The sequence below is a fragment of the Piliocolobus tephrosceles genome, chromosome 21 (assembly GCF_002776525.5).
Source record: "Piliocolobus tephrosceles isolate RC106 chromosome 21, ASM277652v3, whole genome shotgun sequence".
NCBI lineage: Eukaryota > Metazoa > Chordata > Mammalia > Primates > Cercopithecidae > Piliocolobus > Piliocolobus tephrosceles.
The window spans coordinates 17,656,620-17,673,864 of NC_045454.1; the positions used below are offsets into that span (position 1 = coordinate 17,656,620).

A 17,245-nucleotide genomic window follows, 5' to 3' on the forward strand; every position below is an offset into this window, starting at 1 on the left:
ATGCCCCAAGTCAGGTACTGCAGTGAGAGAGAGTCAGTTAGAAACACCTAGTCAGAATCTGGTTGTGGTGGCTCACGCCCGTAATCCCAGCACTTTGGGAGGCCGAGGCAGGCAGATCACCTGAGGTCAGGAAGTCAAGACTAGCCCGGTCAACATGGTGATACCCCCGTCCCTACTAAAAATACAAAATTCATCCAGGTGTGGTGGCAGGCACCTGTAATCCCAGCTAATCAGGAGGCTGAGGCAGGAGAATCACTAAAACCCAGGAGGCGGAGGTTGCAGTGAGCCGAGATCACGCCAGTGCACTCCAGCCTGTGCAACAGAGTGAGACATCAGATCAAAAAAAAGAAAAAAGAAAGAAAAAAAGAAAAGGAACACGTAGTCAGAATCCCGGGGTCCAGGACACTCTTGGGAATTGGTGATCCATGTTCTCAGACATCCAAGGCATGTAGATTGGGATGACTGACCCTGCCTCAGTCACATAGCAGGGTACCCTTGATTAGGAAGACCTTGTGAGTTACAGCTGGTCACAGGGCCCTGGTCTTCTGCACGCACTGAAATACGCCTAGTCATATAGAATTAGTCGCATGCCTTCCGTGGTATCTGCTCAGATTTTACACTGAGACTAACAGGTTAGATACACTCAGATAGAATCGGGACCCTTACATAGCCCTGGGCAGATCCACACAGATGCATAGTTAGATAGTCCTAGGCGGTTCCCTTCAGGCAGGTCTCCTGGTCACAGGTATCCTGCCAATTTTACCCAGGCACAGCCTTAGACAGACCATGTCAGAAGGACTCTGGGAGATGTCCAGGTCAGACACCCACAGCTGGGTACCCTCAGGCAGAGTCATACCCTGAGATACATGTGGTCCCATACCCCAGTCACATTCACACCCTGAGATACCCGTAGTCAGTTCTGGTCTTGCACACCCCGAATAGATAATAGTGATCATTTCACCCAGGTAATCCTGGCTGACATAGTGAGACCCCATCTCTACAAAAAACTACCAATAAATTAGCCAGATGTGGTGGCTCACGCCTGTAGTCCCAGATACTTGGGAGGCTGAGGCAGGATGATTGCTTGAGCCCAGGAGGTGGAGGCTGCTGTTAGCGTGCCTGTGCACTCCAGCCTGGGTGAGATAGAGTGAGACCCTGTCTCAAAATAATAATAATAATAATAATAATAATAAATAACATAAATAAAAATCAGGCAAGCAGAGTCATTTGATCTTTAGAAATACTTGGTCAGGGCCGGGCGCGGTGGCTCAAGCCTGTAATCCCAGCACTTTGGGAGGCCGAGACGGGCGGATCACGAGGTCAGGAGATCGAGACCATCCTGGCTAACACAGGGAAACCCCGTCTCTACTAAAAAATACAAAAAAAAAAAAAATAGCCGGGCGAGGTGGCGGGCGCCTGTAGTCCCAGCTACTCGGGAGGCTGAGGCAGGAGAATGGCGTAAACCCGGGAGGCGGAGCTTGCAGTGAGCTGAGATCCGGCCACTGCACTCCAGTCTGGGTGACAGAGCGAAACTCTGTCTTAAAAAAAAAAAAAAAGAAAAGAAATACTTGGTCAGGCTAACACATAAACTGGTCAGAGAGACCTGGGCATGTCCCCTCCCATTCCAGGTCCCACGCTGAGACCCCCAGTTAGATGTCCTGGATCACATGTGCATACCCGGAGACACCCAAGTTGACATGAGCAGTTTTCCCACTCAGGGCCTCCCCAGATCCCAACTCAAATGCCTACCTGACTCATGCCCATCTTGTCCCCACAGCCTTCCAGTGCCCTGCCCACAGCCACTACGAGCTCTGCGGTGACTCCTGCCCCGTGAGCTGCCCGAGCCTCTCAGCACCTGAGGGCTGTGAGTCGGCCTGCCGTGAAGGCTGTGTCTGCGATGCTGGCTTTGTGCTCAGTGATGACACCTGTGTACCTGTGGGCCAGTGTGGCTGCCTCTATGATGGCCGCTACTACCCGCTGGGTGAGGCCTTCTACCCGGGCCCTGAGTGTGAGCGGCGCTGTGAGTGTGGGCCAGGTGGCCATGTCACCTGCCAGGAGGGCACGGCCTGTGGGCCCCATGAGGAGTGCCGGTTAGAGGATGGTGTCCAGGCCTGTCATGCCACAGGCTGTGGCCGCTGCCTGGCCAATGGGGGCATCCACTACGTCACCCTTGACGGCCGTGTCTTCGACCTGCATGGCTCCTGCTCCTATGTCTTGGCCCAAGTCTGCCAGCCGAAGCCTGGGGATGAGGACTTTTCCATCGTGCTTGAAAAGAATGCAGCTGGAGATCCCCAGCGCCTCCTGGTTACTGTGTCTGGCCAGGTTGTCAGCCTAGCTCAGGGGCAGCAGGTGAGTCCATGGGAGCCTGCTCTGGGGGTCTGAAGGCAACACAGCCCCATCTAGGGGGTTCTGAAGGAGCCATGACCCCCCCTGTAGGTAAGAGAGGGACATTCCTCCAACCTGGGAACGCTGAGCCTATCCTGGAAGGTCTGGTGAATGGTCCCACCCAGGGAGATTTTTGTTTTGTTTTGTGACAGGGTCTTGTTCTGTCACCCAGGCTGGAGTGTATTGGCGTGATCACAGCTCACTGCAGGCTCAACCTGCTGGGCTCAAGCGATCCCCCCACCTCAGCCCCCCATGCCTAGCTAATTTTTTTTGGTAGAGATAAGGTCTTGCTGTGATGGCCAGGCTGGTTTCGAACTCCTGGGCTCAAGTGATCCACCTGTCTTGGCCTCCCAAAGTGTTGGGATTACAGGTGTGAGTCACCATGCCAGGCCTGGGGCCCAAGAAGTTGAAGGGAAACATGACCTGACGTTAATGGGACTGAGGGAGATGCAGCTCTGCCCTGGGAGTGGGACAGGACAGCCTTGCCTGTGGTTCTGTGAGTTCCTGACCTACCTGACCCTTCCACCCAGGTCACCGTGGACGGCGAGGCTGTGGCCCTGCCTGTGGCCGTGGGCCATGTGCGGGTGACCGCCGAAGGCCGAAACATGGTTCTGCAGACGACCAAGGGGCTGCGGCTTCTCTTTGATGGCGATGCCCATGTCCTCATGTCCATCCCCAGCTCCTTCCATGGAAGGCTCTGTGGCCTCTGTGGGAACTTCAATGGCAACTGGAGTGATGACTTTGTCCTGCCCAATGGCTTGGCAGCGTCCAGTGTGGAGACCTTCGGGGCTGCATGGCGGGCGCCCAGCTCCTCCAAGGGCTGTGGCGAGGGCTGCGGGCCCCAAGGCTGCCCCGTGTGCTCAGCAGAGGAGACTGCACCCTATGAGAGCAACGAGGCCTGCGGGCAGCTCTGGAACCCCCAGGGACCCTTCGCCACCTGCCAGGCTGTGCTGAGTCCCTCTGAGTACTTCCGCCAATGTGTGTACGACCTGTGCGCGCAAAAGGGTGACACAGCCTTCCTGTGCCGCAGCCTGGCAGCCTACACGGCGGCCTGTCAGGCAGCCGGCCTGGCCGTGAAGTCCTGGAGGACAGAAAGCTTCTGCCGTGAGTGTCCGTGGGTCCCTCAGAGAACTCTAGACCAGATGTAGGGGCCCCTCCTGGCCCATTCCTTCTATTCGCATGTCGAAGTGGTTTCTCCCCACCACTCCCACCCCACGCCCACATACCTGCTTCTTCCATGGCGAGTCCACTGGCTTCCCTGCTTCCCTGCTCCCCTCTGACTGTTCCTTCTCAGCCTCTTGTCCGGGCCACTCTCCTCAAACCTCAGGTTCACTTCTTCCCTAGTGCTCTATTCTGGACTCTTTCTGCAGTGACCTGAAAGGCACAGTTGGATGGGTTGGGAGATCTATGGCTCACACAGACCCTCCTTCTACCCCCGACAAGATCATATCCCCTCAGATCCCCCCAAGACAAGGTTGCAGCCTAGTAGACACCCCCTAAACTAGGACTGTACCTCTCCTTCAAATACCCAGGGGAGGGATCACCTGAGACTCTCAGGACAAAGCAATGCCCCTCCGGCCCCAGGTCAGAGCCAGGTCTCCCCTGGGCAGGACCTATACCCAGGGCCGTCGTCCACACCCGCGGCCTTAGATTTGTTCTCAGTGTTGACTGTGGACCTGGTCTGTCTGTCTCAAGCCCTGAACTCTCTCCTGACTGTCAGTCCAGTGATCCTAATTTCTGACTTCTGGCCTTTAAAACTGTGGGAGAATGAATTTCTCCTGTTTAAGCTACCAAGTCTGAGGTAATTGTGAGGGTGTCCAGGACACCTTCCCCTGGGTGTCCTTAGAGTTCCTCTCACCTGATGTGTTCCCAGATAAAATCAGCCTATCACCCCCAGCCTGATGCTCCTTCCCCAATCCCGGTGGGCATTGCAGAACAGCCATACCATCCACCAATTGCTTAGCCAGAGACCAGGGACTTACCACAGATATTTCCCTTGGGTCCATACAGCCTCTGTCCCAACCCTGACCCCTCTGCCTGTGCCCCCCCCCCCCCCCCCACCCTGACCCCTCTGCTTGTGCCCCCCTACCCTGGCCCTCAACCCTCTGTGCCCTCCCCATCCTGGCCCTGACCCCTTTGCCTGTGCTGCCTCACCCTGGTCCCAACCCCTGTGCCTATGTCCCCAACCCTGGTCCTGAACCCTCTGGCTGTGCCCCCTACCCTGGCCCTCAACCCTCTGTCTGTGCCCTCCCCATCCCAGCCCCGACTTTTCTGTCTGTAGCCCCCCACCCTGGCGCTGACCCCTCTGTCTGTGCCCCCGAATGCCTGCCCTGATCCCTCTGCTTGTGCCCCCCCATCCCTGCCCTGACCTCTCTGCCTGTGCCTCCCCATCCCTGCCCTGACCCCTCTGTCTATACTCCCTGAGGCAGCGTGTTCACTTTTGGCTGTTCCTGTCTGTCCCACTGAACATGAGCTCTGTCGGACTGGGGTTGAGGCTTTTCTCAATACTTGTGTCTTCAGTGCTACCTAAAACAGGGCTGGGTGTGCAATAGGCCCCATTGGTTATCCAGGACCCTCTGGAGGTGTGACGCGGCCCTGCCTCCTCTTTCTGCAGCGCTCCAGTGCCCCGCCCACAGCCACTACTCCATCTGCACACACACCTGCCAGGGTTCCTGTGCAGCTCTCTCTGGCCTCACGGGCTGCACCACCCGCTGTTTTGAGGGCTGTGAGTGTGACGACCGCTTCCTGCTTTCCCAGGGTGTCTGCATCCCTGTCCAAGATTGTGGCTGCACCCATAATGGCCGATACTTGCCAGTGAGTAGGGGCTTGGGGTGGGCAGAGAGGGTAGAAGAGCTTGAGAGAGACCCAGAGCTTCCGTGCTGACCTCTTCAAGGCTGGGGACAGAGGAGCCACCGCTATCTCCCAGCTGTGTGACTTGATGCAGGCAACCTCCCCGTATTAGTTTTGTGTAGCTTCTGTAACCAATTACCGCAGACATGGCAGCTTAAACAGGAGAAATTCATTCTCCCACAGTTCCAAAGGCCAAAAGTCAGAAATCAGGATCACTGGACTGACATCAAGGTGTTGGCAAGGTGGCACTCCCTGCAGAGAAATCTAGGGGAGGCCATGCCCAGTGGCTCATACTTGCAGTCCCAGCCCTTTGGGAGGCCAAGGCGGGAGGATCACTTGAGCCCAGGAATTCAAAACCAGCTTGGGTAACATAATGAGACCCCATCTCTACAATTTTTTTTTTTTTTAAATTAGCTGGGCATGGTGGTGCACACCTATAGTCCCAGCTACTCAAGAGGCTGAGGTGGGACAATTGCATGAGCCCAGGAGTTGGAGGCTGCAGTGAGGTATGATCACACTGCTGCACTCCAGCCTGGGTGACAGAGCAAGACCTTATCTCTAAAGAAAAAAGGAAAAGAACCAGGTGCGGTGGCTCACGCCTGTAATCCCAACACTTTGGGAGGCCGAGGCAGGTGGATCACGAAGTCAGAAGTTCAAGACCAGCCTGACCAACATGGTAAAACCCTGTCTCTACTAAAAATACAAAAATTAGCTGGGCATTGTGGCGGGTACCTGTAGTCCTAGCTACTCGGGAGGCTGAGGCAGGAGAATCGCTTGAACCGGAGAGGCGGAAGTTGCAGTGAGCTGAGATTGCGCCACTTCATTCTAGCGTGAGCAACAGACCGAGACTCCATGTCAGAAAGAAAAAAGAGCAAAAAAAAGAAATAGCGGTTTACAACAGTGCAAATAGGTAGCCCAGCTAATAATTGTTTAATATGAATTAAATTGAAGAATTGATTTATTCTTGTTAATGATTTTTTTGAGCTCTTACTATGCACCATGTTTGTTATAGGTATTATTTTTTATTGAGATAGGATCGCACTCTTGTCTCCCAAGCAGAAGTGCAGTGGCATGATCATGGCTCACTACAGCCTCAAACTCCTGGGCTCAAGCGATCTTCCTGCTTCAGCTTCCTGAGTAGCTGGGACCACAGGCTCACACTGCCATGCCTGGCTAACTATCTAATTTTTTTGTAGAGATAGGGTCTCGCTATGTTGCCCAGGCTGGTCTCAAACTCCTGGGTTCAAGCGATCCTCCTGCCTTGGCCTCCTAAAGTGCTGGGATTACAGGGATGAGCCACCTCTCCCGGCCATGTTATGGATGTTAATCCATTTAATAATCACAACAATCCTCTGCAATAGATACTATGGCTATTTTCCCCATTATACAGATGAAGAAATTGTGATATAGAGAAGTCAGCCCAAGGCTATCCATTAACATGCAGTGCTAACATGCATTGCTTGCAAATAGAGTCAAATTTTACTCTTTCCAGTAGACTCTCACTGCCTACTGGAAGCCATCCTTGATCCCCTAGGCTGGGTTAGGTACCTCCTCTGAACCCCTCCGCTCCCTGTGCTTCCCCATTCCTGCTCGGACCCCTCTGCCTATGCCAGAAGTCTTCTTGGATTTGTGAGTCTGGCCTTCATGGTAGAGGTCTGGCCTAGAGATGTGGAAATCATTAGTGTAGAGATGGCATTTATTTTGTTAATTACATTTCTTCATTTCTTACCTGTATCAGTTAGCTTTTGCTGGGTTACAGATCACTCCAAAACGTGGTGGCTTAAAACAATTATTCATTTAGTTTGCAATTTTGTGACTGCAGTTTAGGCTGGACTTGGCTGGGCGGTTCTTCTGCTATGCTCTGGGGTTGCTCATGTGTAATATCTGTAGTCACCTGGTGGGTCAGCTGAAGGCTGCCTGGTCTAGGGTGGCCTGAGCTGGAAGAGTTATCTATGTTCCATGGGGTCACTCATCTTCTACGGAGCTAGCCCAGGCTTGTTCTCATGGTGGCTGGGCAGGATTCTGTGTATGAGAGAGAGAGAGAGAGAGAGAGAAAGAAAAGAGAAGCTGTAAGGTCTCTTGAGGTCTAGGCTTAAACCTGTCACAATATTGCTTCTTCTGTGTTTCATTCACCTAAATATAGTCTTATGGCCAACCCAGATTCATAGGGAGGGGGAAATAAACTCTATTTCTTAATGGGAGTCTGTAAAGTGACTCTGCATGGATACAGAGGGTTCAAGGAGTGTGGCCATTTTTGCGATCCATCCCACCACCATAACCTGGCCCCTTTCTGTGCACAGGTGAACTCCTCCCTGCTGACCTCAGACTGCAGCAAGCGCTGTTCCTGTTCCTCAAGCTCCGGCCTGACATGCCAGGCAGCTGGCTGCCCATCAGGCCGCGTATGTGAGGTCAAGGCTGAAGCCCGGGACTGCTGGGCCGCCCGTGGTCTCTGTGTCCTGTCTGTGGGTGCCAACCTCACCACCTTTGATGGGGCCCGTGGTGCCACCACCTCTCCTGGTGTCTATGAGCTCTCTTACAGCTGTCCAGGACTACAGAAGACCATCCCCTGGTACCGTGTAGTTGCTGAAGTCCAGACCTGCCATGGCAAAACTGAGGCTGTGGGCCAGATCCACATCTTCTTCGAGGATGGGATGGTGACGGTGACCCCAAACAAGGGTGTGTGGGTAAGTTTGTGAGTAGGGGGTGGGGAATGTCTCCCCTGGGCTTTTGCTCTTCTGATTACAGTGTCCCCACATTCCTGGCTTCCTTTCTGTCTTGCGATCTGTTTTCTTTATCCAGGTCTCTGCAGTTTAGTCTCTGGATTTGTATTTATCTCAGTATTTCAAACTTGGTCCCTCTGTTCTGGCTGAGTTCTAGAGGAGCAAAAACATACTCCAATAACTTAATAGTTTTGACACTAGTATGAATCGAGACTCTATGGGTTGCAAGTGACTTAAAACCAAATTCAAACTGCCTTAAGCAAAATTGAATTTATTAGTCCATGTAGCTAGAAAATCCAAGGATAGAGCCTCAGGAATGGCTGACTCTACGTGCCCTGGCAATATTATCAGAAATTTGTACTTCCATCTTTGAGACTTGCTATTTGCCAAATCAGCTTTATTCTCAAACAGGCTTTCCACTTTCAGGGGTAAAGACAACCCCCTCAGCTGCCCAGGCCTATGCCCCACCAGCTTAACTACCTTAACAGAAAATGGTTCCATAAAATATCCCAGGATTATATCTCACTGGGCCAGTTTGGGTCACATGCCCACCCCTGGAGCCAATCACTGTGACTTTAGGGAGGAAGTTCTTGATTGGTCAAGGCTGGGGTGGGGGTCACATAATGTGTCAGGGTTTCCCATAAGCACCCCCAGGTTCAGTGATTCAGTAGGACTCACAGGACTCAGCATATAGTTGTATTTAGGGCTAAGACTTGTCACAGGGAAAAGATACGAAGTGAAACCAACACAGGGAAAAGGTGCATCACACAAAGTCCGGAGGAAATCAGGTGCAAGCTTCTGAGAGTCCTGTCTCGGTAGAATCACACAGGATGTGCTTCATTCCTCCAGCAACAAAGCTGTGATGAAACGTGAAATGTCGTCTACCAGGGAAGTTCATTAGAGTCTCAGTGCCTGGGGTTTTGGTATCCACCTACCAAAATTCCAGGCTCCTAGAAGGAAACTCCCAGAAGATGCTCAGCATCTTTGTTCATCACTGGACTATAAGCCGCAGGTAGGCAGGGATCCTGTCCATCTTGGTCACCAGTTCGTTCGCAGTACCCAGATCAGGGCATGGCACCTAGAGGGTACTCAGGAAAAGGTTGGTTTTGTGAATAAACTCAGCCCTGCTCCTTTTGTGCCAGGCCATGTGCTGGGTAACAGAGATGACGTGGACTCAGTCGTTATACTTGCAAAGTTCGCACCCTATTGAGACTTTCCATCCACTAGTCTTCATCTATCCTTCACTATGCCCATCCTCCCTTTTCCCCTCCTTCCTTCCAGCATCTATTCTACCCCTCTTTCTCTTTTTCCTATTTCCTTCCTTCTTGTCTTCTTCCCTTCCTTCTTTCTTCCATCCACCCACCCATCCGTCCATCCATCCATCCACCCACAAATCCACCCATCCACCCATCCATCCATCCACCCACCCACCCATCCATCCATCCATCCATCCATCCATTCATCTACCCACCCAGCCACCCACCTGTCTTTTCAGATCTATCTACCCATCTCTCCAATCATCTGGCAGAGGAAAACTCAGATACAAAAGCATTTAGAGGGCTGGGCATGGTGGCTTATGCCTGCAATCCCAGCACTTTGGGAGGCCAAGGTAGGCAGCCGATCACTTGAAGTCAGGAGTTAGAGACCAGCCTGGCCAACATGGCAAAACCCAGTCACTACTAAAAATACAAAAATTAGCCGAGCATGGTGGCAAATGCCTGTAGTCCCAGCTGAGGCAGGAGGATTGCTTGAACCCGGGAGGCGGAGGTTGCAGTGGATCGAGATCGCACTATTGCACTCTAGCCTGGGCGACAGAGCAAGACTCTATCTCAAAAACAACAACAACAAAACAAAAAACAAGCAAACAATAAAAGGATTTACAAAAAAAAAAAAAAAAGAGAGAGAGAGAGAGAAGTCTTTCAAGGAAGTTTCTCTAGAGAATCTAACTTTAGAAGGGCTAATTCACCAACTAACATAGACAACAGTTAAAGGAAAAAATTCACAAAGTTACTGGATCTGCAGCCTGTGATGAAGAAAAAGTAATTTTCTCACATGATTATTATATCTGCTAAAGTCATTACTTATCTTCAGACATCAGCATTGCAAAAATAAAGGATAACATTGTTTTGGTTAGGGAACCAATAACTTACAGAATGTGCTCAAAGTTTGTTTTATTTTGCAAACTAGAACCAGGCTGAGGTAGGCAGATCACCTGAATCCAGGAGTTCAAAACCAACCTAGACAACATAGTGAGACCCCATCTTTACACAAAAATACAAAAATTAGCCGGGTGTGGTGGTGCACACCTGTAGTCCTGTAGTCTCAGCTACTCGGAAGGCTGAGGTGGGAGGATTGATTGAGCCTAGGAGGTCAGGGCTGCAGTGAGCTGTGATTGCACCACTGTACTCCAGCTAGGATGACAAAGCAAAACCCTATCTTAAAAAAAAAAAAAGAAAGAAAGGAAAAGGAAACTAGAACCATAAGGATGACCCCGGGGTTTGTCTGTTTGTTTGCTTATCTGTCTGGTACAAAGTGCTTCCCCCACCGACTTTGGGGTATTGTGTAGATCCACAGGTCCATCTCTCCATCCCTCCACTCTCCATCCTTCTATCCTTCTATCCAGATCTCCAGCTATCTTCTCATGTATCCATTGCTCCAAATAGTGCAAACATCCAGGTCTTCATCTCTTTCAGCACCCGCCTCTGATTTAGTTCCATGAACTTATCTTGCTTGGGGTCTCTATCCTGGTAACACCTAGCTATTCTATGGCTGTGGCCTCACCTCTGTGTTTGCTGGGCACCCCCCACCAGGTGAATGGTCTCCAAGTGGATCTCCCAGCTGAGAAGTTAGCATCTGTGTCCGTGAGTCGTACACCTGATGGCTCCCTGCTAGTCCGCCAGAAGGCAGGGGTCCAGGTGTGGCTTGGAGCCAATGGGAAGCTGGCTGTGATGGTCAGCGATGACCATGCTGGGAAACTGTGTGGGGCCTGTGGAAACTTTGACGGAGACCAGACCAATGATTGGCGTGACTCCGAGAAGTCAGTGATGGAGAAATGGAGAGCACAGGACTTCTCCCCATGGTGAGGGATGTAGTATGGAAACCAGACTTCTTGGGGCAAAGGCACCTGGATCCTCATGGGATGAGGGTAGTCAGGGTGGGTGTTTAGTCTTCAAGCAGAGGTGCTAAGTGTCTGTCTCTTGCAGTTATGGCTGATCAGTTGTCTACCGGGAATGAAGACTTCCTGAAGAAGACCTGATCCTCCTGGAGGTTGCAGTGGCTGAAGGATGCATCATGTGCTCCTACCCTGCTCTACCACTTTTCTGGGTCGCAGAGGCCAAATGTGAGAGCATTGAATAAATTTCTTAAGCTAAGCTGCATGTCACTGTGTCTGTCTCATGCCTTCTCATCCCTGACTTTCTTCCTGCACAGCAGGTATCAGGTGCCTGGGGAATCTGGCACATGATGAATGTTTATCGGGGGCTGGGAGGATGGATGGATGATTGCATGGGTAGATGAAGAGATGGATGGGGGAATTGAGAAAATGGTGTGTGGGGAACTAGGAAGATGAGGCAACAATAGGTGATTAGAAGAATGGATGGATGAGAAGATAAATGGCCAGGCGCAGTGGCTCGCGCTTGTAATCCCAGCACTTTGGGAGGCTGGGGCAGGAAGTTTGCTTGAGCCTAGGGGTTTGAGACCAGCCTGAGCAACATAGTGAGACCCCGTCTCTACAAAAAATATAAAAATTAGCTGGGCATGGTGGCACGTGCCTGTATTCCCAGCTACTTGGGAGGCTGAGATGGGAGGATCACTGGAGCCTAAGAGGTTGAGACTGCAGTGAGCCATGATCATTCCACTGTGCTTCAGCCTGGGCAACAGAGTGAGACCCTGTCTCAATAAAAAGAGAAGATAAATGATTGGATGGAGGGAAGGAGTGGAAAATGGAGAGAGATAATAGATTCTGGCTTTATCATTTATAACCCTAGCAAGTTACTCGGGATCAGTCTTCTCATCTTTAAAGTAGAGTTGGTGATAGTACTTACAGAGCTGGAGTGAAGATTTAATGTGTTAATGCAATCAACAAGTAAAAAACTGAAGTCTTGGTTTTCTTTCAAATCTGTCCCCTTCCCATGATGGTCTTCCCTACCTCCTTAAATAACACAATTAGCACCCAGTGAGTTCAGCAGCAAGAAAATAGGGGCATTATTCTTCATTTCTTCCTCTCCTTTGTCCTCCACTCAGTTCCTTAACAGATCATCTTGAACTGTTTCAAAACATACTCAAGGCCCCACGGTGGCTCACGCCTATAATCCCAGCATTTTGGGAGGCTCAGGTGGTCGGATCATGAGGTCAGGAGTTCGAGACCAGCCTGGCCAACATGCTGAAACCCTGTCTCTACTAAAAATGTGAAAATTAGCCGGGCGTGGTGACAGGAGCCTGTAATCCCAGTTACTTGGGAGGCTAAGGCAGGAGACTTGCTTGAACCTGGGAGGCGGAGGTTGCAGTGAGCCAAGACTGTGCCACTGCACTCCAGCCTGGGCAACAGAGCAAGATTCTATCTCGAAAAAACAAACAAACAAACAAAGAAAAAACACACCTGAAATCTACCTTTCTTATTATGCCCACTGTCACCACCTGGTACAAGTCATTATCCTAACTTCTGTCAACAACACAGTAACCTACTGTCTGCTCTTTCTCTTCTGTAATCCACTGTCACAGCTGTCATGAGAATCTTCCTTAAAATACAAACAGGTCACTTGGGGCCAGGAGTTCAAGACCAGCCTGGGCAACATAGCAAGACCTTGTCTCTACAAAAATTTAAAAATTAGCCAAGCATGGTGGTGCAGGCCTGTAGTCTCAGCTACTGAGGAGGCTGAGGTGGGAGGATTGCTTAAACCCAGGAGTTTGAGGTTACAGGGAGCTATGATTGCGCCATGCATTCCAGCTTGGGCGACAGAGCAAGGTCCTGTCGTTTAAAAAAATAATAATAATGATTATATATAAAAATATATATTATATAATATATATAATAATTAACTATATACATTTATGATAAAATCAAATTTCTTCACCTTGTCCTATGAGGCCCCTGCCAACCTCTTCTGACTCATTTCCTATCACTATCTTCCTTGCCAATTATGATTTGGGAATGTGATCTTTCAATTTATTGAATGTGCCAAATTTTGCCACTTCACTCCTTTATAATATGCTTGTCCCTCCACTCATGACATGACTGGCTTTCTCTCATCCTTCAATGTAATCTTCAATGTTAATTAACTTAGAGAGGACTTTCATGACCATCCCACTGGGCAACATAGTGAGACCCCATTTCTACAAAAAATGTAAAAATTAGCTGGGCATGATGGCACGTGCCTGTATTCCCAGCTACTCGGGAGGCTGAGGTGGGAGGATCACTGGAGCCTAGAGGTCAAGGGTGCAGTGAGCCATGATCATTCCACTGCACTTCAGCCTGGGCAACAGAGACCCTGTCTCAATTTAAAGAGAAGATAAATGATTGGATGGATCCACTTTCATGGATCCCCTTCTGTCCCACCCTTTTGCTAAATTCCTTCTTAGCCTTTGTCACACTTTATAATTAATTTTGTTTGACTTTCTCTCCAATTAGAAATAACTTAAGGGCAGAGACGCTATCTGCTTCATTCACTACTTTATTTGCAACTCCTAGCACAGTCTGTCACATCATAGGTGCTCAGTACATATTGGATGAATGAATAACTAAAAACAAACTTGCAGGAAAGCTTTGCAATAAACCTAACAAAGGATTAATATTCACAATATGCTGCACACCAGCATGGCACATGTATACATATGTAACAAACCTGCACGTTGTGTACCCTAGAACTTAAAGTATAATAAAAAATTTAAAAAGAAAATAATAATTTTTTCTTAGAAGAAAATTTTTTCTTAGAAGAAGGCTTCTAAGAAAAAAAAAAAAAAATATATATATATATCCACAATATGCAAAGAGATCCTTCAATAAGAAAGACAATAACCCAATTAGAAAAACTGGGTTGGCCAGGTGCGGTGGCTCATGCCTGTAATCCCAGCACTTTGGGTGGCCGAGGCAGGCAGATTACCTGAGGTCAGGAGTTCTAGATTAGCCTTGCCAAATGGTGAAACCCCCATCTCTACTAAAAAATACAAAAATTAGTGGGGCATGGTGGTATGTGCCTGTAATTCCAGCTACTCCGGAGGCTGAGGCAGGAGAATCGCTTGAACCTCAGGAGGCAGAGTTTGCAGTGAGCCGAGATCACACCACTGTACTCCAACCTGGGCAACAGAGCAAGACTCTGTCTCAAAAAAAAATAAAATAAAATAAAATAAAAATAAAAAAAATGGGTTGAGGATATAAACAGGCAATTGGGAGAAATCCAAACATGTTGAATGCATACAGTATGTCATGTTCTTTGTGTACAGTATTTCTGAACTTCATAATTACTCTGTGAAATGGGAATAGACAAAGAAATAGGCTCAGTGAAGTTAAATAACTTGCCCAAGGGCAAACAGTTTGTAAATAATGGAGCCCAGAAGTGAATCCGGATGTGTCCTCTACCATAGCCAGTGCTTTCTATTGAATTTTGCTGTCAACCATTGCTTGGGATCAATTTCCCTTCAAGAAAAAGAGTTAAGAGGTCCTAAAAAATAAAGAATAAAAAGCAACATTCCAATAGAAAAATATGCAAATAATTGGAATAGTTCATAGAAAAGGAAATACAAATTGCCTTAAAACCTAAGGAGGTGGCTGGGTGCCGTGACTCACGCCTGTAATCCCAGCACTTTGGAAGGCCGATGCGGGCAGATTACCTGAGGTCAGGAGTTCGAGACCATCCTGGCCAATGTGGTGAAACCTTGCCTCTATTAAAAATACAAAAATTAGCTGAGTGTGCTGGCACACGCCTATAATCTTAGCTACTTGGGAGGCTGAGGCAGGAGAACTGCTTGAGCCGGAGAGACAGAGGTTGCAGTGAGTGGAGATCGTGCCACTGCACTCCAGCCTGGGCGACAGAGCAAGACTCTGTCTCAACAACAAAAAACAAACAAACAAAACCTAAGGAGTGTCTGATTCTGCTCATATGAAAAGAAATGCAAATTAAATTACCCTGCAATACTACTTCTCACCGATTAGCAAAGTCACAAAAATTAGACAATATAATTTGTTGACTGGACTATGAGAAACAGAATACTTTTCTGTGTTACCAGTGGGAATACACAATGTGTAAGTCCAACGCATAAGGGATATTTGGTAGTGTCTAACAAGATTGCAGGCGCATTTTAAAAAAATTTTTTTTTTGTTTTGAGATGGAATCTCATTTTGTTACCCAGGCTGGAGTGTGTTACCCAGGCTGGAGTGTGGTAGCGGGATCTCAGCTCGCCGCAACCTCCACCTCCCGGGTTCAAGTGATTCTCCTGCCCCAGCCTCCCAAGTACCTGGGATTACAGACATGCGCCACCGTGCCCAGCTAATTTTGTATTTTTAGTGGAGACGGGGTTTCACCGTGTTGGCCAGGCTGGTCTTGAACTTCTGACCTCAAGTGATCCACCCGCCTCAGCCTCTCAAAGTGCCAGGATTACAGGCGTGAGCAGTACCCCACCCCCCTCGGCTGCATTTATCTTTTGATCCAGTGATCCCACTGCTAGGAATCCAACTTAAAGATACATTGGCAATAAAAGGATGTAAGCCTGAGGCAGGAGAATAGGGTCTGGAAGCAGAAAACCTAAGGCTGATTTGCACTGACTTCCTAGAACTGAATCAAAAGGAAAATCCCAACTTTCCACACCCAAGTAACAAAAGGATCAGAGGCTACTCCCTTTGCAACCCCCAACCCCAGCGGGCTTCCCCTCCCCTTTCTGCGTGGCCGATGAAAAATGGAAAGTACCTCTGATTGGTAGTCTCCCACAACCAATCAGACTGGTCATGGGCCTAGTCTTCATTTGCATAGGGGTGTAAACCTGTAACTTCACTTCAGCCTCTGATTGGTCCCCCACCCATCCCGACCCATTAGACGTTTGCATAGGGTGTAACTTTGTACCTTCACTTCAGCCTCTGATTGGTTGCTTCCTGGTTTGTTGAGTGTGTCTGTTCAGCCTGCTCCCACCCTGTGGAGTGTACTTTTCATTTCAATAATTTAGGCTTTCTTTGCATCATTCTTTTGTTGGCTGCTTCGTTGGTGCGTTTTGTCCAATTCTTTGTTCAAAACGCCAAGAACCTGGATACCCTCCACCAGTAGTGAGCCCAGGTTGCTCACTGCAACACTTTTTGTAAGGAAAAAAGACTGGGAACAACTAAGTCAATTTTCTGTTAGTGGACTGGTTGACTAAACGACGTTTCATCTACACAGCAGACTGTAATCCAGATAAATGAAATATAAGAAAGATCTCTATAAACTGTTCTGGGGTGATCTTCATAATATATTATGAAGTGAAGGAAGCAAGGTTAGAACAGTGTACGCATGAAAAGACCTCTAAGAGTAGAACCAAAAGGGGAATTTGGGGGTACTGGTCATGTTCTCTTTATTGACCTGAGTGGCAGTTATGTGGTTTCTTCCCTTTGTGATACTTCATAAAACCACAGTTACATGTACTTTTCTCTTAGCATGTTGTACTCCCCCCCCAAAAAGATCTAAAGTAAACAAATTATAGCCTGGCATTTCTCATGCCTGTCTGTATTCCCAATGCTTTGGGAGGCCAGGTTGGATTGCTTGAGGCCAGGAGTTCAAGATCAGCCTAGGCAACACAGTGAGACCCTGACTCTATGTAACAAATAAATAAATTATAATCTCTGAAGACTCTTGGCTAAAAAGTTTATATGTATGTATGCGTGAGAGAGAGAGAGAGAGAACACACCAAATGAAGGGACCTTGTTTGGATCCTGATTTAAATAAGCAGTAATTATTTATTTATTTATTATTTATTTATTTATTTATTTTTGAGATGGAGTCTCTGTCGCCCAGGCTACAGTGCAATGGTGTGATCTCGGCTCACTGCAACCACTGCCTCCCAGGTTACAGTGATTATCATGCCTCAGCCTCCAGAGTAGCTGGGACTACAGGTGTGCACCACCAAGCCTGGCTAATTTTTGTGTTTTTAGTAGAGACAGGATTTCACCATGTTGGCCAGCCTGATCTCAAACTCCTGGTCTCAAGTGATCTACCCACCTTGGCCTCCCAAAGTGCTGGGATTATAGGCATGACAGCCACCATGCCTAGCCAGTAGTAATTTTTTAAATCACTTTTTCTTTCTTTCTTTTTTTTTTTTTTTTGAGATGGAAT

General features: G+C 48.7%; 1 protein-coding gene across 1 annotated transcript in view; it reads left to right on the plus strand.

Annotated features, from left to right (window-relative positions):
- Positions 1-11,332, plus strand: part of FCGBP (Fc fragment of IgG binding protein) — a 48,591-nt gene extending 37,259 nt beyond the window's left edge. Inside the window, exons 9-15 of the mRNA XM_026447697.1 lie at positions 1,629-1,648; positions 1,706-2,349; positions 2,916-3,489; positions 5,000-5,199; positions 7,536-7,919; positions 10,766-11,034; positions 11,159-11,332. Coding sequence (XP_026303482.1) covers positions 1,629-1,648; positions 1,706-2,349; positions 2,916-3,489; positions 5,000-5,199; positions 7,536-7,919; positions 10,766-11,034; positions 11,159-11,168 — 2,101 coding nt within the window. The 3' untranslated portion in view covers positions 11,169-11,332. The remainder of the gene's footprint in view (positions 1-1,628; positions 1,649-1,705; positions 2,350-2,915; positions 3,490-4,999; positions 5,200-7,535; positions 7,920-10,765; positions 11,035-11,158) is intronic.
- Positions 11,333-17,245: the final 5,913 nt, after the last annotated feature.